Source organism: Zea mays, chromosome 3 (assembly GCF_902167145.1).
Source record: "Zea mays cultivar B73 chromosome 3, Zm-B73-REFERENCE-NAM-5.0, whole genome shotgun sequence".
Classification (NCBI taxonomy): domain Eukaryota; kingdom Viridiplantae; phylum Streptophyta; class Magnoliopsida; order Poales; family Poaceae; genus Zea; species Zea mays.
The window spans coordinates 134644251-134668453 of NC_050098.1; the positions used below are offsets into that span (position 1 = coordinate 134644251).

Sequence of the window (24203 nt, forward strand, 5' to 3'; positions counted from 1 at the left end):
TTATAGCAGAGTGGCATTTCCAGAAACCCAAAGGTGACAAGTTCGAAGTTGATCTCCCTGGTGCACCGGACACTGTCCGGTGGCACACCGGACAGTCCGGTGCGCCAGACCAGGGCAGCCTTCGGTTGGTTTTGCTCCTTTCTTTTTGAACCCTAACTTTAACTTTTTATTGGTTTGTGTTGAACCTTTGACACCTGTTGAACATGTAATCTAGAGCAAACTAGTTAGTCCAATTATTTGTGTTGGACAATTCAATCACCAAAATCAATTAGGAAAAAGGTTTGACCCTATTTCCCTTTCAACGATATACTATATAGATGGCTAGCTTAGAGCATCTCCAAGAGATCCCAAAACAAATCTCCTAATACAAATGAATTAGGATCTCCCTAAATCTCTTAATTCCATTCCGTAGGTACTGTCTCCAACAGTTCCTAAGATTTTCTCAAAATCTAAATGTACATGTCCCACAACTGCCGTATAGATTAGTAGATACCATCGCACGAATCTCCCTGCGCCGCCTCCCAAGCGTCCAAACATTCTACATCGTCGTCGCAGTGCATGTTCACGTATCTCATTTGCTTGAATCTCGGATGCTCAACTACAACTTTGGCTGGTCGAATGCCCATCTACGACTTTGGGTAAAGCTACCTTCTAAGGTTTTTTTTTTCTAAAACTGTTTGGTGATCCTTGCCTCCTTGGTCTACACTTCCACAGAGCCAAGCCAAGCTAGCCTGCCCCTAGTCCCCTTACCCCTGCGGCCCTGCCCCTGCCCCCGCTCCCGATTCCGCCGCCGCATCCGACCCAACCCGCTGCGATCCCCTCCGCCGTGGCGTCGGCGACTCCCTCTCCCGCGACGCCCTTTCATCGCTGCAGTTGATACGCCACCCGAGCGGTTCCTTCCCTCCTCTCTTCCTCCCCTTGTCGCTCTCCGCATCGCCGCAGGCCGTAGGGCGCCACCGCGTCAGAAGGCGCGATCCATGGACCGGTCGATCAACTTCCGCGGCATCGCCGGGAGCGCCGGCAACATCATGCAGGTTCGCGCTCTGGGCGAGTTGCTACAATTATAGGCATCAGCCATCACCAATTTTGAGTTATTGCAAGCGGCGTTATTTCATAGCGGAAATGAAGCTCAAGATGCTAGTGGCTGCTAAGTCGGTTTGATGTTTACTGACTACTCACCTCCCATTCGTATTATCGTGTGTCTTGGTAGGGAATGGGGAAATTCGTTTTCGGCAACGAGGGACTCGACTCAAAGGAAGATAGGTGGGCTCAGTTGCAAATTTCATGTTGATTTTTACTTCATTCGCAGACTCGCTGCAATGCTGTCTGCTCTTATACGAAGCAAAAGTAGCAATTGATTTATGTGCATGCGCGTCACTTATATCAGTTAATCTTAACATTGTGCCCCTTGGATGCAGCTATGTTGAGAGATACCTTGACCGGATAAGCAATGGCACCATACCTGATGACCGGAGATCTGCCATGACTGAGCTGCAGTCTCTCGTGGCCGAAAGTCGCTTAGCACAGATGTCGTTTGGAGCGATGGGTATCTCCTTTCTCCCTGTGCTCTGATATTTGTTATCTAGCTGCTCTGGCGAGACTGGTGCATATTTACATTTGTTTTCTTTCTAATCTGCAAAATAGGTTTTCCTATCCTCCTCAATATTTTTAAAGAAGACCGCGAGGATGTAGAGCTTGTGAGAGGTGCACTGGAGACCTTTGTGAGCGCATTGACTCCTATTGAGATGTCACAAGGGCCAAAGACTGAGGTTCAACCAGCATCAGTGAATTCTGATCTGCTGTCTCGAGAAACGGAGAATATTTCTCTTCTTCTGAGCTTATTGGTGAGTACTCGTCTTTTGCTTTAACAGCATGCAACTTGCACCACCTGCTTCACATGTCTTGAGTCCTGGCTTATTGCCCCTGTTTGGTTTGAAGTCAGAGGAAGACTTTTATGTGAGATACTACACAATCCAACTTCTAACAGCTCTACTTACAAACTCGCTGAAAAGGTGCCCAGTAAGTCATTTTTGTCCTGTTGAGATGCCATGGCTACATTAGAATCCCATGTAAGTGCCTTTTATTTTGTTTTTTCACAGGTTACAGGAAGCAATTCTATTGATTCCCCGTGGTATAACAGTTCTAATGGACATGCTTATGGATCGTGAGGTCTCAACATTCTCTGCTTATTTTCTCACTCTCTTAGGAAGAATACATGCCACTCATGACATTCTAATCATTTTATGCTATTATTTATTACTAGGTGGGTGCCCGTGCGTTGCAACGGGGACATATAATATCACGGTAACTTATGTATTATATATGTCTCCGTTGCAACGCACGGGCACTCCCCTTGTAATTATAATATATATGACTCGTTCTCAAGCAACAAAAAATATATATATACTCAGGTTAGACATGGATCAACTCAAGTTCACACAATTGACAAGCTTCTATGTATGTACATACATGTTCTTAAGCAACAAAACACATACTTAGCTAAGCAGAACCGAGTTAATTACATGCATGATCACACGGATACTGGTGCCATCTGATGCGGCCGTGGGGAGTGTCCGTTGGTGGGCCAATTGGCTGTAGACTTGCTCAAAGATTGGTGGCACATGCACCGCGATGATCTGGTCTGCTGGGTTGATTGCCATGGCAACATCTGTCATCCATTGAACCTTCCGTGATGTCTCATTGTGAATGTCAATTGCTAGCTGCTGCAATAAGGCCAGAAAGACCCCCTGGTTAAGAGGTACTGGAACCATTGCACATAGTGCCCGCAAATCAACCTGTACAAGGGGATGTAAGCATCACAAAGCCAAAACAAGATTGTTCTAATATGGAAAAGTAGGGTCGATCTTAGCTGATCAATTTGGTGGAAGGAAGATACCTGGGAGCACAGCCACGATACTATGGAAACATCACTCCTTTGAAGAGCCATTGTAAATGCTTCGTCAAACTTATACAAAATATTAAACAAAATATTAGTACACAACAATTTTATAAAAACGAACACCATATATATTACTAACCTTAAATAAGAGATCCCCAAGAAATTCAATATAACTTTGCCTGGTATGCTAATTAACAATAGGGAGAAGCAAAAGAGTCAAGGACTTATTCAACAAAGATTGAGTTCCTAAGTGCAGCAACTCGAATAGATTCAGCAGTGACTTGTTAATGACAGCATCTAAAATCTGCAGGTCAGAACAAGTAGATTCAGCAGTGCACTGTCATGAATGTTTTTTGAAATTAAATAATGAGTGATGAAAAGATGCCAGATTGCAAAAAAAACAAGATGCACTTACTGTTTCTGTAAGTGTTGTTAATCGACTACATGAGCCTTCATCCAGCTTCATGGCAGCTTTAATGTTTACTTGCAAGGATTCAACAAACATCATCAGGCTAGTGACTGCCATTGCTTCCAGGCCTTTTATCACAGCGCCCCCAGAGACACTATGTATTGCTGACTCTATCTTCAAGTCAACATACAAACACAAGAATCAATAACATGTTTGTGCCTAGGTATGTAAAGTAAAATGTATAACTAAAAACAGTGGCATTAAAATGTTATTATTAACAATTATTAGTAACACATTGTATTTACAGGAATATAGTCATACCATAACACATTCCCTTTTCTACTACTGGAACTGGGCTATATTATGGTAAATTGATTTGCTCAATGTTCTGGTAACTTTGGTCTCTGAAAGACTTGATAATTGCTTATTTGTTTATTTAGGTTATCTTTGCTACCGTTTTGGTCATGCCCTTCTTCACATCCAATTGAAGATATCTCTAAGGCCAATGATGATAGCCTATCAGGTGCACTGGGGGAAATCAATGCTACAATAGTTAAAACACCTCACGTATGAAATCAAATTTTCAGGATATTGTTTAAAAGAGAATGTAATGTCACTAAAATTAGGAAGGACAATTGACCGCAAATGTACCTAAGACTTCAACAAATAGTAGAAACAATGGACATACCCCAGTGTCAAAACGTGGAATGATTATGTGGCCCTTCATTGAAATATAAGAATAAATAGCTTTGGATATAGTTAATGCGGATTAATGGAAATAATACGGAGATGATTTCCTAGGAAATTCAGCGCTCACCTGCTCTCTATCGCTCCGGGCAACTCATTGACCTGCCCACCTTGCCACCGGCATGGTCTTGCTAGCGGCTATAGTTGACCAGCTTCGTTAAGCTTACCCTGAAATTGGCCTTAGCCCTGCCGGCCGTCTCCGACATGGCCTCATCGGAGGCAGCTTCACGTACCCAGTTGTGCCCATCTCCATCTGCGCGAATTGATGGTTTCCTGGGAGTAAGTGAAATAAACAAAATACAGAAATCATTACTTAGCAGATGGCTGGAAAGAAATGAGCATCCATCAATTGAAGTTCTTGTTATTTAACATACAAGTATATCAAAAATAGGGCTTGAACTTACTTTTAGAGTTAGCGCTAACGGAGTATGTGCAGCCTCAACTTGCTGCTGAATAGCATACATTTGCTCAGACATTCCCTTTTGAAATGCACCATCTACTTGCTCAAACATTGTCTTGCATGCTTGCTCAAATGCTGGAACAAGCAATAATCAAAGATCTGTACCTAACTGAAATTTTAAGATCGTACATGGGGAAAATGAAAGATCTGTACCAAACAAACCATTAACGAAATTGTGTACCCCCACCACATAACTTTCCAAGAACACCTTAGTACAAAAACGAAAATGTGACAATCAGAATAGTTACCTCGCCTACAATTGCAATAAAGAGCCCTTTTTGTAGCTGCAAAGATATATCTCTGAGAACTATGTTCAGCTCAGCAACAGAGCTGCTAGACCAAGAACAGGATACATTCTGAAAGACGATGGTCATTGGATTATGAGTTACTTTGGTATACCTTTTAAAGTGGTGGTTTAAAAGGTCAGCAGAGGCATTTAACTCGGATGAGTGATGCTCTAGAGTAGATAAATAATTACTCAGCCGTCTGCTAGAGATAACCGTCTGCAGCAAACAAAGCATGCAATGTTAGTCAGCTGTAAGTTGAAAAGCTTTGCGGCACGATTGTGCTTCGCCACACAGTGGAGCTCGTCCAGTTGGGATGGGTCTTTGCCGAACAGGGCGATGTTTTGAGGCAAGCAGCCGAGGGGGCCTGTGTTGTGAATCCAGAACTTGCTAGCACCTTGGTCATACAGTTTCTGAAATCAAGGAACAGAGAAAATGGGTCAGGTGTGAAGCACCTCCTTACACCAAGACAACATATAGAAGGAAGAGTATGGAAAGAATGAAATTTCTGAACTTGGAGAACTAAGTGAATTACATTTACATCAGAGTAGGATCCCTGTACACCAATTAGTCAGCTTTGGGGAAAGAGGCATAGGAAGCTCTGCAAGGATAGATAGAAGTGCTATATCGTTTACAAACCTTGAGACCATTCTCAAATTCCAACAAAATAGTTGGAATGGAAACGATGACCTGGTCCTCTGTTCTTGAATAGAACTCACCAGCAAGGTCATTCTGCCCAATATCGAACGTGTAGAGTCCCTCTGAGAAGTAATCTTGCTGAGGAATGTATCGGCTGTGCATATCTCCTGCACGAGTAAAAAAACAAAGTTACTTCACCAGCATAGCTCTCTAGTCAAAATATAGGATTTAAAATGATGATTGCCCGCTCACTGGCTGTTACCGGCATTCTTTTTCTAGTTGTTATCATACAACCAGTGACATCATGTGGTACCTATTATGGCGGCAACATAATGTGAAAATTTGGAATGGAGAACAGAATGGTATTGTTCTATCTACCAGAAAATGCAACCATTACTGATGCATTAAGTTGAAGGAACAAACCTTCACCAAACCAGAATAAAGTTGAGCAACCTGACATAGATCAAAAGGCATACTATAGAGCACTTGCAATAATAACACACACCATGTAAATGTAAATGACAGGTCCAAATATACAGCACTAACACACACATGAAATTGGCTACCAAGATCTACGACATTATATGAACTTAGGAACTAACAAAGTCATCTTCAAGTAATGTTTTGGACAAATGTGTTCACAAATGTGTCGACAACTGTTCACTAATCAGCTAATCCTTTTTAGCGATATCGGCAAGTCTTTGTTGTATGTTTGCAGGGATGGCATATCGGCACGAATTGTCCTCATAACTTAAAAGATCAATCACAAAGTTCCTTCGAAGAGTCTTTGCATCCTACAGACAAAGAGATAAGATAACAAAATATATTATATTGTAGAACGAGATAGCTAGAATGTAAGTTTTGAACATAAAACAAACGTACTACACTCACCCCAACAAATTTTAGTCGTTTGTCATTCCCCCACATGGCCATAGCTTGTAGAACGAGGTAGCTGGTATTAAACCTATAGAATAATATTTGGGCAACTATGTTTTATACAATGATTATCATAGAAAAAATTTAAACTGCTGAGAAGGTGGTACGAAGAAAATACCCTCTTAAGTCAATTGGAACACCAGTCTGAATTGTATGTTCCCACTTAAAGATATCCTCCGCCCATCCAGAACGTTTCTTGTTGTAAGCAATCTTATATTTTTTTGAGGCCATGATAATCGCTTCCGCGAACCTCTTGTATGGCATGTGTTTACACCAATTTTGAGTCGGTGTAAAATCGATAAAAGTCACATGCTTTTTAACATGATCTATTACGAAAAGGGCGTGACATCCATTGAATTTCCATGGCATGAGAACCTGCAAAATATCAGTCATTAGGATCCTACAACAGAAGTGTCCTTTATAAATACATTCGAAATGAACACATACTTACATATCTACAACCCGTGATATAATAATTCATTGATGGCCAACAATCTAATGTTTTGGCCAACTCTTCTGTTGTAGGATCCTGATGGTACTTTGGAAGTTTACCAAAACCAACCATTCTCTAGACAGTATATATAAATGTACACATGATGATTAGATGTAGATACTATATATTAATACATTAATGATTGGAAACAAACTTACCCAAAAACGCATGTCCATATAATGCTTTCTATTATTTATGATTTCTTCTTTCGGTTTACGTGACTCTTTATTGGCAAGCAGCCGAACAGCCATATCAAAACATCTTAGAATCATATCTTGAGTTGTCGTTAATATGTTTTGCAGGTCTTTGACAGATATTTCTATCTTAAAAGGATTGAAACTTCGCACCCATGTTCTCCTGTAATGTAGCATGACGAAACTCTATATCAAGAATCTAAGTAGTCGATATACATAAAATAAATAAATCAATGAGCACTTACTCTAGTGTCGTATCGTCTTCTATTGCCATGATATAATCACATAAAACATCTATTGAATCGGCTTTGGTCACTGGCATGTCCTTTGTGGAAAGACCAACCATTAAAAAGTCATTGGTGCAACCATCGTTAGAGACTTTTACAGGAGCTCTTTTATCCCAATCATCAACAAACCACCTTTGCAAGTCTGCTTGAGTAATAGGGCCTTCCTCATCTTCAAACACTACTTCGCTATCATCAAGCACGTGGAGTAGTTTCCTCTTATTAGAATCTGTTGGGTTTTCTAATATCTCAACATCAGATGGGCTTCCAGAGTCAACTTCTTTTTCATTTTTGTATAACAGACACCCCCTTCTCTTATTCAGGTCTGAAGATAGTAATATAGCAGCCATTTTTTTCCTAAAGTGTGACATGTCATCCTACAAATAAGAAACAATTATTTAGCATTATATATGTAACACCGACTGTAGATGTCCATATATGTCATAGTAGTAATAATATACCTGGGTAAAACTGTCAGACAGTTCATCCCCTGTCCAATATTCGATATAGTTCAAAAGAAAGAGGCCACATGAAGAGCTACAATATACATTAATACCAACATAAACATTAGTATGAATGAAGAAATTGGTAAAGAAGATTTTAGGACGTACCTATCTGTCTGCTTTGCATATCCCATGTCTATTTCTCTGAGCGGCCAAGAAGCAACTTGGAGGTCTGGCCACCTGTGGTCTTTTAACTCCTTACGTTGAGATATCATATCTATTTGTCTTTGCAGTCCTTTAATCTTTATATATGGTAAAATAAAATTAGAGATTGGGATAAGTTAATATTGAATTCATAATTGTTTAGTTTGTGCATACTCACAGAGTCAGTGAGGTCTTTGCGGTCTTGTGAAGTACCAAGTGAATCGAGCACTTGTATCTCCATATTTCTTGCATGGATCACAGCAAGATACCAATGCGTCTCTCGGATGTTTATCGGAATAAACACCTACGAAACAATTATAAATACTTGCATAAGAATAAAATACATATAAACACTAACTGTTCAGATTGCAAACTCATATGTACCATGTCATGGTCTAGGTAAAGTAACACCCTTCGTTCAGCGCTACATATGTGTGTCATGTCTTTAATTGGATATAGCTCCTCTGTTTTAATTTCAAGATCACCATCTCGCTTCAGGAAATTGAACTGGAAAGCATTTTCTATGTGAACGCGACCTCCAGATCGGCACTTTAGATGCTTTTGAGCTTTTATCAAATTTATGTAACAGTCTATAACCTGCAAGTGTGTAAGTTGTGGTTAAAAATACCAGGATGAGTAAAAAAACTTATACATAACAACGTCGCCAAATATAAAAACTAAGCATGCATTACCTCGTCACCTAAATATGCGCTCGGCTGAAATAAACACTCCATCCACTTCCTTTCAACAAAGGCATCATCAATAAGAACGACTTCTACCCTTGGTTCACAAGGGATTTCCTTGATAAAATCGATGAGAGCAAGATCACCTTGCGTGCAAATATAGTCTAGGAGCAACCAGTCATGAGATAAAACTAAAATTAGTTATTACAAAAAATACAAATTGATCCATACAGAACTATGAAAATTTTAATACCTTCTCGAACTATTGCGGTTGCCACCGATTTTTTTGGCTTGTTATGAGACAAGCCTACAAATAGAGATTCCATTCTCGCGGGACAAAAACCTACATTCATAACAAATTGTTAGATGCATAAAAATTATTATTGCTAATTTCACAAATGATCCAAAACTCAACAATACTTTAAGATAGTATGCATGCTCTAATAATACACAAACATGTGCGTCTCTAATAAAAACAATTGTAGCATGCAAACATGACTCGATAATACACCAGACCAATCAAACATAAGACAAACATCATCCTATTAGTTTGTTAGCTGAACATGCAACTCTTACCATGGGTCTAATTTGTTAGGACCTCTTTGTAGACGATGTTCTTGGTATATGTCCCACAATATACGGTGGGGGTTGTCTTTACACCCTTCCTTGACTTTTTCCTCCCATCGACAGCTGGGATGACAAGAATCTTTATGTTCGATCGGGCCGTCGCTCTAGATAGAGCAACATATAGTTGGCCATGAGAGAACACTGGTTCAGGCAAGTATACACCAACATTGGGAATAGTCTGACCCTGTGCTTTGTTAACCGTCATTGCAAAGCTAAGCCGTACAGGAAACTGCTTTCTTTTGAACTGGAAAGGGAACATCTCTTCATCGGAGGGACACAACGGTATACGCGGTAGGAAAATCCGTTTTCCAACGTGTTGACCCAGTACAATCTCTGCGTCAATGCTATTTCTTTGGAAGCCACGAACGACCAGCCTGGTGCCATTGCAAAGTCCATTTGCAGGGTCTATATTCCGGAGCAATATAACAGGACATCCAATCTTGAGCTTCAAAACATGAGGTGGTAGCCCATTAGGCGTCAATGTGTTTAGGAACTCGGGTGGGTAGTAGTTGTGGGGATCATCCACGGCGCTATCGAAACTATGATACACCATATGCTCCCCTTGAAAACGATCAATCATCTTAACATTTATCATATCAACCCAGTCGTTCCGTGTTGACAGTATCGCCCTTGAAGTGATGTAGGTGGAATCAGACATATTTTCGTTGAGATTTGGGAAAGCAAAGTCTATTAGGTTGTCAAGATCGTTGTCACTCCCACTGTAAGGCACACACACATCATCAGGAAGACGAATGTCGCCGTCACTATTTGTTTCCTCAGTTCCACCGCCTACGCGCAGCAAAAACTCCGCAAACCAAGGGTCGTTTTTTGCTCTCATGTTGCTAACAAGCTTTAAGTGGGACATGGACTCCCATAGGTAAGACATTCGTAGCGAAGACGCGACCACTTGAGCCCTTGACCCTTTACGAACAACAGGCAAGACCTGTCTGAAATCTCCACCGAAGACAATGGTTTTACCACCAAATGGTAGTGCGGGGCGACCCATTATATCGCGCATGCTATTGTCCAGTGCCTCCACGGCTTGTCTCTTAGTCATAGAAGCCTCATCCCAGATAATGAGAGATGCTTTTCGTAGCAACTCTGCTGTTCCACTCTGCTTCGTGAAGCTACATACAGCGCCATCGTCAATAGTGAGTGGTATCTTGAAGCGTGAATGGGCGGTTCTTCCTCCAGGCATTATGGAAGCCGCAACGCCAGATGTAGCTGTTGCCACTGCAATCTTGCCCTGGTTGCGTAGCGTCGCGAGCAGCACTCTGTATAGATAAGTCTTCCCGGTGCCACCAGGTCCATCCACAAAGAATAATCCGCCCTGATCGGTGTCAACGGCAGACATAATCTTATCATAGGCGGCCCTCTGTTCCTCGTTAAGAGAGTCTTTAAGAGCCACATCTTCCACTGTCGGTTGGATACTTTCCTCCTCGTAAACCTCTCGAGCAGTACCAATAGCATCGTCATACGCGTCGATCATAGGAGGTAGAGGGAATGTCTTTATGTCCTTTCCCATTGACTGCAGCATGTTCCTAATGTCAATCAATACCATCTGCTCAACATGAGTTTTGTTCTGACTCTTGTGTTGATAGTCCTCTGACATAGAATCTTTGTGTTTCTGCCAGAGTACAGCCACATCGCTTGGCTCACAGTAAACCAGTATTGTGGCAAAAAGCCGTCGCAGCGACGATGGCATCTGGAAAAGAGCACGTTCAGTGAGACACTCATCTAGTGTGTTGTCCGACTCAAGTAGTCCCCTTCTCTCTGCTGCCTCACGAAAAGTCGGTAGGGTGACACCATCAACTGTCCTTAGATCCACATAGGAGGCGGCGCCAGTCACGTGGTTTAGGAGAACACGAAGATAGTAGCGCTCCCCCTCAGCCGGATGAGCAGAGACTATCCTACCGACTTGTCCACCTGTATCTCGTTTCCTCCGTTGCCATACTTTTCCCTTACCACTCTGCCAAGTGTACCACTCAGGGAAGTCACGATATAGGATGCCACGAGCCTCCTTATTAAACCTATTCGCCTCAAAATATGATGTGAGCATCGACCTATCAACACCTGGACGGTTGACGACTCGCTCGACCATTTGCCGCTCGTGAAACGCCACCATGTGCATGTTTGGAAGATGGAGTTGAAGCTGCATAACAGGTGGAGATATCTGACTAAGCTCAAAGCCGTATATCCTCCACAAGGCTTCCGGAGGAGTCACCCACCTTGCATCTCTATACTGCTTGATCTCATCAACATCATCATCTGCCTTGCTCGCATCTCTCATAACAACAGACGCACGATCATGGCCTTTGTATATGTATTTGAACAGATATTTAACAGCCTTGATGCTCCCACATGCCTCAACATTGATGTGGCAGTTGAAGAGACGAAGGAGGTATGGGTTATAAGGGACAACCCATCTATTGTCCAGTTCGCACCCTCGGACCTTTTCTTTACGATCATCGTCACGACGTCTATAAATAGGGTACGAATCCTTCCCTTGCAAGGTTGTGTCACTGAAAGGCCGAGGGTAATGATTCTTGCACGATTTACGACCCTTAGTGCATGGGCAGTTTGGGTTTAGCGACCCACACGGGCCATGCATCATATGCTTGATAACCATCTTTCGTAGTTCAGGGTACTTGTTGCTTGGGATCTCGGCTGAGATCAAAAGGTCGTACTGCTCAGGACATGTGAGCTTGTACTTCCTCTGCATTATAAGTAGAAAATGGGCATGCGGCAAACCCCGCTTCTGAAACTCCACGACATAGACGTAGGCTCGGACCTTACCAAGAATATCCTGTTTAGTCAGCCGATGCTTTAACTCTTGTAGCTTCGCATGAAAGACACGCACTACAAGATCCGCACGATCTTGCGGTGTCTGCCCAGGGAGAAGCTCCCTCCTTATCTCATCCCAGTTAGGGTTACATGTCATGGTAAGAAATATGTCTGGTTTACCAAACTTCCGCACCAGAGCCATAGCATCCATATACCGACGTCTCATGTCACGAGGACCGCCAATAAACGACGTCGACAGCACAGTTCGCTTGCCGACCTTCTCTCCTCTAATATCTCCATCTAGCATGCTATCCACCAAGCCCTGGTACAGGTCTGCCCTTAACCGATCCTGATTCTTGCGTATGTAATCTAAACGAGAGTTCTCAATCTTTATGTACGTGTCGACCGCGAACTGCTGAAAAAGCCGCTTTCCATGAAGTATAGGATTGAATACCCCGGGGCGAATCTGGAATTTGTAGCAGTAGTAGTCACGTACAGACACACATAAATGGCTAGGAGATTCTGCATACGCAAGGATTATAAAGTGAGTGATGATGAAAAAATAGTTAATAATGCGCAAATATTTCAAAATATAAACAAACAACTAACCCGCATCTTCATCATTTGCATTACTTGCCCTATGTGTCGCACGGTATGCATCCACTTCGTCCATGGATACTCCAACCTTTGGGATATTTGCGTGCCAGCCAAGTTCGCCTCTAGGGAAGAACAATGGATATGATAGTGCATCGTAGCATCCATGGTATGAGCGGATGCAGTGGCTTGAACTGTCCTTCCCATGGAGCATAACACTCTTGCTGAACTGGCCTCGCCCTTCGCTCCCTTCGATCCAGACAGCGGCCACCTCCGAAGTGAGAGGTGTGTTATATGTCTTCTGGTTCAACGTCTGGTCTAGGTTCAACGCGATACGATAGTCATCAAGGTTCTCAACGTGACCCATGGTCCTAAGGTGCTCGGAGTACGGGTTTCCACGTAGTATGTCGACTATCTGTCGAATAACCTCTTTGTCTTTCTGTTGATGCTCTTCGCGACACTTACGGTACCGATGCTCGAGAGTGGGATCATCATCATAAAAGTAAAGCTCAAGGTGTTTATGCTCTGCCCCACCATCCCTACCAAATGACTTGATATTGTGATACATCATGCCCTGTGCTCGGAACGTGTATATACCAGAATCCCTTACATTAGTTGTCATACTATCGAGGCAACAGTATAGGGAAGTGAAAGAGAAATGACCATTAAAAAACCTAATGTTATCACGAAAGTGCCTAGCATCAGAGTCTGCACTATCCCACAACCTCTTGAGTTGGGGAGGGGTCTCCAGTGGAGCTAGCTCAACCTTCCCACCACGACAACAAAAACCAGGTGTCTCATACTCAAACTTCTTCGCGGTGCAATAACCGCAGTTGGGAACAGTCTTTAGCATATGGGTTTCTTCAGGGATGTTGCTATACACCTTGTCGTACGGGTCAGGAACATCAATGGCACTCGATTCATCGTGACTACCATCGATCTCTATATCCTCATCGGTATCCTCATCTGATATTTTGTTGGAAACAATGAGTAAGACATATATGTATTTATATAAGCATTTGTATCATATCATAAAAAGATTGAAATTAGTACATTGCCCAGCGAATAGGTATCCCTCGTTCTCATCAGCATCGTCTTCAAATACGACACCGTCATCGTCATCAACTGGAGGGTGAAAATACAAGACACATAAAATACCTAGGCATTCAGGATAAAAGGGGGGGATAAAAATGATAGTAATTACCATTGTTGTTGATCTTTTCAGTCATATGGGGTTGTGTCCAATCATCCCCTTCCTCGGCGTCACTAATGATATCCTCAGCCACAGTAGCCATGTTCCTTGAAATGGATGCTTCAAATTGCCGGTTTCGACGGGCTAAGATAGCTTGTCTTTCACCACGTGGCACATGTTGTTTACGTCTTAGTGGTCTAGTAGACATACGCAGTGAATCGGCATCCTCGGTCTGTGTTGAAGCTGGTAGGAACGGGCTACTGGCGATATCAGGGATAACCCAGTCGCAGGGGGTAAGAGCGGATCCATTAGGTTCAATTGCATCTGTTGTAGGGTGTACAACCTCAGGGGTATATGTTGGGGACTCCATGGCTATGGACTCCTGACTCAATGTGTCAGCCAACAGTGCTCTACGTTTACTTATGTACTCTATCTTTGACCCTTTCCGCTTTGGTGTATTATTATACAACCTAAGGCGTTCACGATTAAGCTCCCTCTCGGCTGGAGTTAAGTTTTTGTACCGCTCTCTAAAGTAGGCAGCCCTTCCCAAATTATGGTTAGGCGTGTTACCAACAGTTTCATGCACACCGCCTGGAATAAGGCATGTATACGTTAAACGGCCTGAAATCAGCTGTTTTGCAAAATTAGTTGAGTGAACAGTCATGTACCTGGTGTCAGTAGGTCTCTAGTTGTGAAAACATCGTCTGCCTTGAATGTCTCATTCCTATGCAACCAATCGCTATCATCATCTTGATTCACATTTACATTTTCCTTTCCATCTAAAAAACAATGCACACGTTACTTTCTAAGTGTAGGTTTGTGCACAGAAACATTAATTTAAATTTGACTTGTTTCATCACCTCCTAACACAGTGGACATCATATGTTGTCCCTTGTTTTGTTGTCGCGCCTCACGACGCTTCTTATTCAACTCGTTCCTTTGGTCTACTGACATTTTTGCACGTCTTTCTCTATGCCTTTGCCTTTCTCGTTCGTTAAAATTATCGGTCGGTGAAGTGTTATTATTTGGAACTGCCAAATCAACAGTGTCAAAATGTTTTTCATGGCTACAAATCTCCCTAGCAGAAAAGGATGGGTGAAAAAATTTGTGGTTGGTATACCCGCAATACCTTGTGTTGCGAAGTTTGTGAAATCAATTGTGCTACAGCCATCTGAAAGACTAACTATGAAACACAATGAAAACCAAAAATAAGATTAATAGATATTCACTAATCCACAAGAGGATATATTAAAATAATTGTTTCAATGATCATATACCTGAACCAAGATGATCATATACCTCTGGCTGTATAGGAGGTCCTTTATTTCGTTGGCTTACTTCACGACGCTTTCTACTTTTCTCATTTTTTTGTTCAACGGTCATCGCGGCATATCTTTCCCTTTCCCTTAGCCTCTTACGTTCCTTAGCATCGACATTTGGACCAAGCGATTTTGATCCAGTTTCATCAGCTACAATATAACCTTGTGTATTAGTGTTCCCCTACATACTACATTTCAAACGTTAATCGACACGCGTGTAATAACCTTTACCTATAGTAACGGTGTTTGAGATGTTTGTCAATGGTGTGCGACCATCATTATGTTCCATCTGATCTGTTTCTATTGGTTCTCCGTTCTCCATAAAGAAACCCTATGATGGACAGTGGAACGTTTCTTCTAGTTCAGACTATCCTAAGTTTGATTAATATCTGTATCACATGAGAGAGATAAATTATTAAACTACATTTGATAATGTTATTTACTCAAGCACAGGGCAATCAAAAATTGTGATTCGACAATGTTCAAATCTGCAACATGTGCAAAAAGTACTAAACATACGGTCCAACAAACACATGACAATATTAGAAAAGGATGCAGTTGGAGCGAGTATACTCGCTAATGAAGAAGCAAATTCCACAAAAGAGACAGTCGATGAGCAACTCATGAATTCACTCATACCCTGAAGAGACAGTCGATGAGCAACTCGAGTAGATCCTCCTTGAAAGAAGATGCAAATGCCTTTGATGAACAAAATCATCACGAAGGGAAAACATACAGCAGAAGAAGGTTAAGTGGAAAGAACCATGTAGAATATGACAAAGACGGCTACCCTGCAGATTGGACTCAACGAAGACACGGAGAAGGAACTGTCGTGCTGATCGGAAGGTGCACTCAGAGATAAAGTTTGATGATTCTGAGGGACTGTGTTCAGATTCCGAAGGTGAAAATGATGTGGAAATTCAGTATGTGGAAAGGCCATTGCCTCCTAAGAGTGAGCTGTTTTCAAAAACCGTCACTTTGAAGACGAAGAGCCTGATCAAGATTTCCCTGATCTGCCGAAGACAAACCTTCATTCTCGTGTTCATCCAAATATGCCTCTTGACTATGAAACTCTCACTGCACGCTAGGCTATCAAATCTGGCAAGCTTCCATAGTGCAACAAAAAGAATAGCATCAATGGATGTTACATTTTGATCTTGTTGTTTCTGTATAATATGACATATTATAGTAGGGTTAATGCGTATATAAAGGTTGGTTGAAATGGTAATTTGAACTATTTTTACGATCTGCTCAAGTCTAGCAGTCTTGTTGCGTATGAAGCAACACTTCATGGACTGAAAAACGGGACAACTCCCTTACCTCTAAAAATCGGGCATGTGATTAATGGTTGTTTTTCTCAGTGATTTCCTTTTTTCCTTTCATAAAAAACATAAAATGCAAAAAGAATTCTTTGGAACTCTATATGCTTTAGATCTACGCTTTATAGAGTTTTAACTTGAACACTTCTCGTCCGATTTGAACCTCGTGATGCTCCCAAGGGCTGTTATGAATTGGATCCAGGCTCAACTCCACAGGAGCTTCTTCATGTAGTTTCACCATCAGGCGATGCTAAGTAAGTTTGCACTAATTTATACGGGAATTCAATTTTTCGCACAAAATATTTATTAATCATGGGAACAAAAAAATCCAGAAAATTCTTATTAAACCCATGTCATAGGTATTACAAACAAAATTCATAGACATACAAGTTTGCCTCATGTTGCTTTTGGTTGATCAATAACAGTACGACACGTATTCTATCATTATAGAATCACAGGAGGCCTAAACATAGACCCAATTATTGCTCTTTGTGAATTTGTAGAATCTATCTACGCCTTTGTTCTTCAAGAAATGTAACAGCAAATTGACGGTTGTTCAGCGCCACCAAAGCTTTTTGAATTGCTGCAATGAATGCCACAATTAGTCACATCTACACGTAGTTCATGATATAATGATAACAGTCACGATTTAAATGTAACTAATTTTTTAGAATATACTTACGTCCAAAATGATGGGTGTTGTGATGGAACGGATTGAAGTGTATTGCGGTATGATCCGAAGACTCGAGGCACTCTAGAATTACACATTTAAATCTCCGTTACGAATCATTATAAAGCAAAACTTAGTGACAGAAGTTTTTGAAAGGCGTAAGATATGGTGTACCTTGTCTTCTGAACCGTCTAAACATAGTCCCAATTATTATGCCATAATCCTCCTTAGCCAACGCCCAGCGGAGTGCATTTTTGTTTAGTAGGTCACCCCAAACTTTAATGATATGTAAATACCCTCTACGACATTGATTTTGTTAAGAATAGGTTAGTAATATTTAGATTTGAATATATATATATAATATACAATTAACGGAATATACCTAGCATCCATTATAACAATCTTTCTGAAAGGGCCCCACATTGTGCGATGAATTGTATCCAAGTGGACTACAATAGCCATAATATCTACAAAAATAACAATTTATAAATGGATTAATACTGAAAACTTTATGTTAACGATATTTTAATAATATTAAGAGGTCGATACATTCTTACCGACTAAAGTCCTGTTTGGCAACTCGGCAATATCAGCAAGGTTCAAGAGTATTTGTTTTGGGAATGGCGCCATTTGAATTGGAACAGTGTATGGCTCCACGATAGTTTGTTGGTCAAGACACAATTCCATGGGACCATTTAGATGACGAAAATTAAATTCACCCGGATGAAGACTGAACTTTACATTATGCATCTTGTAAACATGCTTTTCATGGAGCAAATTGTCGAAATGTTTGACTGTCTCATACATATATGTTATGGCTTCGATCTTGGCTCCCTAATAGTATTTCAGTAGGAGAAGATGCGATGGTATGAAGATCGTGTAAATTTGAAAATGAAACTTAAAGAATTGTTGGCTTACATTGATGTCTGATAAAACGAAATGTTGTCTATCACGGAAACGTGGTTCCTTCGGGAATTTAACTTCTACCCGAGCGACAATACTGTATTTCCGCGGTAGCCCATAAAAATCTTCTTCACGGTAGTCGTCAAACAACCTGAAGCTATATTAAACATACAACTAAATAATGGTCATAACTTTGATGTAAATATATTTATATAATAACTTACATAGGCATCCGTTTTAGGCGGTCCGCTGCGGCTCTTTCGCGGTTCAATACGACCGGTTCCATCAAAACCTTGTTGCATTAAAATTTAAAAAATTAAATAGAACACATGTCATACTTTCGCGGTTCAATATTCTATTGTTGTTACTGGTTGCACTATGGTTTATGCTTCTCTATATTTTTATGTTAAAAAAAAGTATAACTAATATGACACTTGTTCTTTGGGACTTGATATTTTGTTGAATGATGCGTGCTTCACCGTAGCAGTTCTTGTTCATATATGGCCGTGGCGGTTGGCGTGCCGCCCTCTTCATCATCGGGACAGTGTAAATATAAGAAGGACGATACATCAGCACCTAAAGGAGGTCCATTGCTCTCAAGTTATACCCCACTTGGAATCTTGTTAATACATTAGTTTACAGAGAAGAAATGGTTCGATCAATGTGTGCTTACAGTTAAATGCAGTTTAGTCAATTACTTTCCCTTTCCATTTTAAGGATGTAGTATTGCTGTGAGGGGTTGTTTTGTCCCTCTGACTAAAATTTAGCATGTGTCACATCACATAAGCGCATAGACTAAATGCAATGCGTTCCAGCGAGGATCATGTTTATACTATTACATTTCCGAAAGGCACCATATGTTTGAAATAAACTTCTGTTTCTGATAGTCCAGCTTCAATTACTTTCACTGCGGCCAAATAAAACTTTAGTCTTATCTGCTCATGTAGTTTTGTAGCAAAGACGTAAATTTTGATTAGCTGGTGTAGATATTTTTGTGAACCATCATTGATTTAGCATCATCAGTCACGTCGTGTAGGTCATAGTTTGATCAGTACGTAGATTAGGACGTGCATTGGAGAGGCAAACTGCATCTGTCACAAAGATGCAGGTTCTTTACCTTTACGACTTTACAATTCATTATGTTCTATAGCATGTGTCACATCACATAAGCGCATAGACTAAATGCAATGCGTTCCAGCGAGGATCATGTTTATACTATTACATTTCCGAAAGGCACCATATGTTTGAAATAAACTTCTGTTACTGATAGTACAGCTTCAATTACTTTCACTGATCAGGTTCGATGAATGTATATTGTTAATACACCTGCTACATCTATGCTTATCAATTGTCACAAGGCACATGTATTTTATTTAGTATCTGTTGTTCTTGAATTTGGCAAGAGACAGACATAGAGAATCTAGGTGAGAAGAGTATCTCTGTTGTAGGAGTTTCTGTGAAAATTTATTTAGTCCTTGCAGCATTTTCATATCTTCATCTTAGATCTTAAGAGCAGTTCTCTGAACAAACTGTTGCTTCATCTTAGATCCTTGCAGCATTTTAAGGATATATAACTAAATTTCTTTGGTCCTTGGTTATTAAGCATCATGTTACTGAAATTTCTTTGGTCCTTGGTTATTAAGCATTTTAAGGATGTAACTAAATTTCTCTGTTGTAGGAGTTTCTGATTTCCTTCATATATTTCCTTGGTTATAACTAAATTTCTTTGGTCCTTGCAGCATTTTCATCTCCTCATCTTAGATCCGAGTATGTTATATGTAGCCTTATTGAGAATCTGAAATTTATTCTGTTGAGATTCAGTCCACAAGAACTTGGTTATAACTAAGTACTGGATACACCGTTTATGTTCTGTTATCTTGAGACAATATCCTTGGCTTTGAGCTTCGTAAATGATGATCTTACTCGGATTGCCCCTTCAGGACATCTAAATGGATGATGCAACGCTCAGGCTTCGCATAGAATTTAACTTCTCTCTTGATGCACAGTTAAATGCAGTTTAGTCAATTACTTTCCCTTTCCATTTTAAGGATATAGAATTGCTGTGAGGGGTTGTTTTGTCCCCCTGACTAAAATTTAGCATGTGTCACATCACATAAGCGCATAGACTAAATGCAATGCGTTCCAGCGAGGATCATGTTTATACTGTTACATTTCCGAAAGACACCATATGTTTGAAATAAACTTCTGTTACTGATAGTACAGCTTCAATTACTTTCACTGCGGCCAAATAAAACTTTAGTCTTATCTGCTCATGTAGTTTTGTTGTTAAAACTGTAGCATAAATAGTGCGCCTGGGAATGGTGTCGTGCCCACTTCTTGGTGGCCTCCTTGGTAAGATTTGTGACAAGCAAAGGATACCATATGAGTATGGGAAAGGACGATTGGAGGAGCGCTTTCAGCTGTTGGAGGAGATCAGAAAGGTGTAGCCAACTCAAGTTTGTAATGCTGCCGGAGTAACTGGGAGACCAAATGATGATTTTTGTGAGACCCATAAACTGGACACGTATTGGTCCTTATCTTAAAATTAGCATCAACCGATATGTACCGGAAGAATGCATATAAACTTTATTATACCCCAATAAAAGACCCCAATACACACAAGCAATGAAACTGAGCGATAAATTCAGTAACATATCAAGCAACTAAATTATGCTAGTGAGAACTAATAATTGAAATGTTATAACTGAATAGAAAAAAGAATCACATGCAAAATGTAAACTATTCAAAATGTTACCTCTCCACTTAATAGTCAGGGGTGTGCTGTCAGTTGTCGTCCTGAAGCCCGATATGAACCAAAATGTATAAGAATTTAAAAGAGGTCATGCTATAAATCAGAAGTATAAAAAGCCTAATTGAAGACCACCATACATAATGATAGATTCAACTATTGATTCAGATCCAGCGAGGGAATAGAACAATTTGAAAATGTGAAAAATAAGGAAAATTCTACGATGTACTATAATATGTTGCATCATCTGTTTTTTAATTAAAATCAAATTTCTGTGCAGCTGAGATATCTTGATCTTGATCAAGCAAAAGACGCATATATCTACCTCACCTTACATGCAAATCGGCACATTGGTGGCAGTTGTGCTATTAACACACAATGACCAGAAGACTATTCAAGTGACCAGAAGACTATTAACAAACAATAACCAGAAGACTATTAACACACAATAATAGTACACAATGACCAGAAGACTATTAACACACAAACATGGACAATCAGGCATTTATATAGAGGTCAACTATTGAATTCCCTCGTTTAAACCTCAACAGTTGCTAAGCAAATCAAGTAATACAAAACTCAAAGATGTGAGCTGGAACCGTAACCTTACACTAATGATAATAAAACAAAAGTCACAAGTATAGTACAACCTAGCAAGCAATGAAACTGAGCGATAAATTCAGTAACATATCAAGCAATGAAATGTTATAACTGAATAGAAAAAAGATGAGGATGCAAAATGTAAACTCACGAGAATACTGTGATGCTCCTCCTCTCTACTGCTTGGTCACCGGTGTGTTGTCAGTTTCCTCCTGAAGCCGGAGATGAAAAAATGTATAAGAATTAAGAAAGAATTGATATAACAGAAATAGCATTAAGAATCACATGCAAAATGTAAACTCACCAGAGTACTGTGATGCTTTACCTCTCCACTGCTTAGTCTGGGGTGGGCTGTCAGTTCTTGTCCTGAAGCCCGATCTGAACCAAAATGTACAAGAATTAAAAATGTATAAGAATTAAGACTGATCAATACTCAAAGAGGTCATGCTATAAACTTCTTTATTTCTCATATGTGGAAAATAAGGAAAATTCTACGATGTACTATAAACTTCTCTATTTCTCATATGTTGCATCATCTGTTTTTTAATTAAAATCAAATTTCCGTGCAGCTGAGATGTCTTGATCTTGATCAAACAAAAGGCTCTATATCTACCTCACCTTACATGCAAATCGGCACAAATACAAAGCACATTTTCTTTGCGACGGCACACAAATTAATTCAGATACAGAAACTGCACCTTGAACTCATAACAATTCAGATCCAGCGAGGGAATAGAACAATTTGAAAATGTGGAAAATAAGGAAAATTCTACGATGTACTATAAACTTCTCTATTTCTCATATGTTGCATCATCTGTTTTTTAATTAAAATCAAATTTCCGTGCAGCTGAGATGTCTTGATCTTGATCAAACAAAAGACTCTATATCTACCTCACCTTACATGCAAATCGGCACAAATACAAAGCACATTTTCTTTGCGACGCCACACAAATTAATTCAGATACAGAAACTGCACCTTGAACTCATAACAATTCAGATCCAGCGAGGGAATAGAACAATTTGAAAATGTGGAAAATAAGGAAAATTCTACGATGTACTATAAACTTCTCTATTTCTCATATGTTGCATCATCTGTTTTTTAATTAAAATCAAATTTCCGTGCAGCTGAGATGTCTTGATCTTGATCAAACAAAAGACTCTATATCTACCTCACCTTACATGCAAATCGGCACAAATACAAAGCACATTTTCTTTGCGACGCCACACAAATTAATTCAGATACAGAAACTGCACCTTGAACTCATAACAAAAATACATGAAAACTTCCACAATCATTAACCAACATTGTGTTCACAGTACATGAACTTGTGACGCACCTCCGTGTCTTCTCTGCACCGCCTTTGTCTTCTATGCACCGCCGTGTCTTCTCTGCACAGTCGTGTCTTTTCTAGGGACGGCGGTGGCGAGGGCGAGGTGTGTGGAGGCAGACGCCTCCACCTTTGCTCGGATGTGGCGGCAACGTCTGAGCTGTTGATTGGGCGGCGAGCGAGGGGCAGGATCTGATAGCGAAAGTATTCTGGGCGAGCGAGTGCTGTCGGTTGACTGTTGAAAACAACCAGCGACCTCGCCATGGATGGAAGGGGATCGCGGGGGCAACCGATTGAAGCCATGGATGCGGTAGCGGTGATTGCTCGATTGAATGCGCGAGCGGTGATATCGGGGTATGGAAGGGGATCGCGATTGATGGGAGGGGACCGCGCTGGATGGAAGGGGATCGCGCTGTAAACATTGCGGCCTGCACCGCGGAAGATGGAAACCCTCGCCCAGAATACTGCGCGAGCGGTGATTGGCGAGCGGCTCAGCGCGGAGGGAGTGATGCGCGGCGGGCGGCGTGAATGGCGGCGGGCGGCGTGAATGGCGGCTGCGGGACTGATGCGCGGCGGGCGGCGGAAATGGCGTTGGTGGCTTCGCGGAGCGTTCGGCCGCGGGCGTGGGGGAGCGGCAGAACGTGCACCGCGGGATGTGCACGCCTACACTGCTCACATAATAGTAGTAGAGATTTGCCCTTGTATGTGTTAGAACAGTCTAATGTTTGTGGGAAGCTTGTATGCTAATTTATATGAACATCACCTGCGTTATCAGACTAGAATGGTTTCCGAAATCAATGTTATACAATCATTTTAGTCTGGGTTGTTATGTATCTTTTTTCTGAAGGATTCAGTGCATATCTACGCAGACATTCCACTTATGCTTAACACCTAATTCTACCATAGATCTATTATAGCATTTTCAAAGATGCAGTCCTCTTGTAAATGGCAAACTTATTACTTTCTGATGGGTACATTTTTTTGTTTCATATTTTGATACAAGTTTGTTTGAAATGATATATCATGAGTTCATGACCAATTATTATGGTATCTTATTACTCATGTAATTGCCCATTTTTATTATACTTGCAGGTCATAAGGAATGAAGCACTGTTACTTCTTACTTATTTGACTCGGGATGCAGAGGTTAAACCTGTCTAATACTAGATGTTGATTTGTTATGTCATTGGCATTTTTTTGAACACTCTATTTTGTAATTAAATTGACTTTAATTCTCTTCATTCCAGGAAATTCAAAAAATTGTTGTATTTGAGGGTGTGTTTGAGAAGATATTTAGCATTATCAGAGAGGAGGGCTATTCTGACGGAGGTGTAGTTGTTCAGGTGAAAAATTATTTATTGGTGTCCTATATCTGAAATTGGCTGTGAAGGGCCTGTTTGGGAACATAGTATTTTCTTAGTTCCAAGACAATACCGTGGTATT

General features: G+C 40.7%; 3 protein-coding genes, 2 long non-coding RNA genes and 1 pseudogene across 6 annotated transcripts; 2 read left to right on the forward strand and 4 right to left on the reverse strand.

Annotated features, from left to right (window-relative positions):
- Positions 1–719: 719 nt before the first annotated feature.
- Positions 720–18968, forward strand: LOC100273672 (uncharacterized). Its single transcript, NM_001148084.1, has 7 exons — positions 720–1034; positions 1211–1263; positions 1419–1546; positions 1645–1844; positions 1939–2012; positions 2100–2169; positions 18571–18968. Exons 1-7 carry the CDS (start codon positions 978–980, stop codon positions 18631–18633), a joined length of 645 nt encoding a protein of 214 aa, NP_001141556.1. The 5' UTR covers positions 720–977; the 3' UTR covers positions 18634–18968.
- Positions 2473–4677, reverse strand: LOC118476700 (uncharacterized). The gene is made up of 5 exons (XR_004857195.1): positions 4460–4677; positions 4126–4328; positions 3315–3482; positions 2897–3203; positions 2473–2795 (listed from the first exon to the last, which is right to left on the reverse strand). It is a non-coding gene; the product is annotated as an uncharacterized lncRNA (long non-coding RNA).
- Positions 5780–9816, reverse strand: LOC103650582 (uncharacterized). Of its 2 annotated transcripts, XR_002268080.2 has the most exons (11): positions 8929–9816; positions 8685–8839; positions 8377–8589; positions 8171–8296; positions 7957–8090; positions 7807–7882; positions 7307–7722; positions 7026–7224; positions 6826–6942; positions 6330–6749; positions 5780–6232 (listed from the first exon to the last, which is right to left on the reverse strand). XR_002268080.2 is itself a non-coding variant. In XM_020550310.2 (10 exons), the coding sequence occupies exons 1-10, from the start codon at positions 9026–9028 to the stop codon at positions 6459–6461; spliced, it is 1827 nt and encodes a 608-aa protein (XP_020405899.1). In that variant the 5' UTR covers positions 9029–9816; the 3' UTR covers positions 5780–6458. The 2 variants fall into 2 exon arrangements, 1 of the variants encoding a protein (XP_020405899.1); XM_020550310.2 differs by having other exon boundaries at positions 5780–6749.
- Positions 16771–18375, reverse strand: LOC103650581 (uncharacterized). The gene is made up of 6 exons (XM_023301986.2): positions 18308–18375; positions 17738–18240; positions 17563–17647; positions 17355–17479; positions 17193–17264; positions 16771–17093 (listed from the first exon to the last, which is right to left on the reverse strand). Exons 2-6 carry the CDS (start codon positions 17985–17987, stop codon positions 17017–17019), a joined length of 609 nt encoding a protein of 202 aa, XP_023157754.1. The 5' UTR covers positions 17988–18240; positions 18308–18375; the 3' UTR covers positions 16771–17016.
- A 1019-nt stretch (positions 18969–19987) lies between the features above and the next one.
- On the forward strand, positions 19988–20058 carry LOC111591220 (uncharacterized; annotated as a pseudogene).
- A 1626-nt stretch (positions 20059–21684) lies between these two features.
- LOC118476701 (uncharacterized) lies at positions 21685–23450 on the reverse strand. Its single transcript, XR_004857196.1, has 2 exons — positions 22687–23450; positions 21685–22408 (listed from the first exon to the last, which is right to left on the reverse strand). It is a non-coding gene; the product is annotated as an uncharacterized lncRNA (long non-coding RNA).
- Positions 23451–24203: the final 753 nt, after the last annotated feature.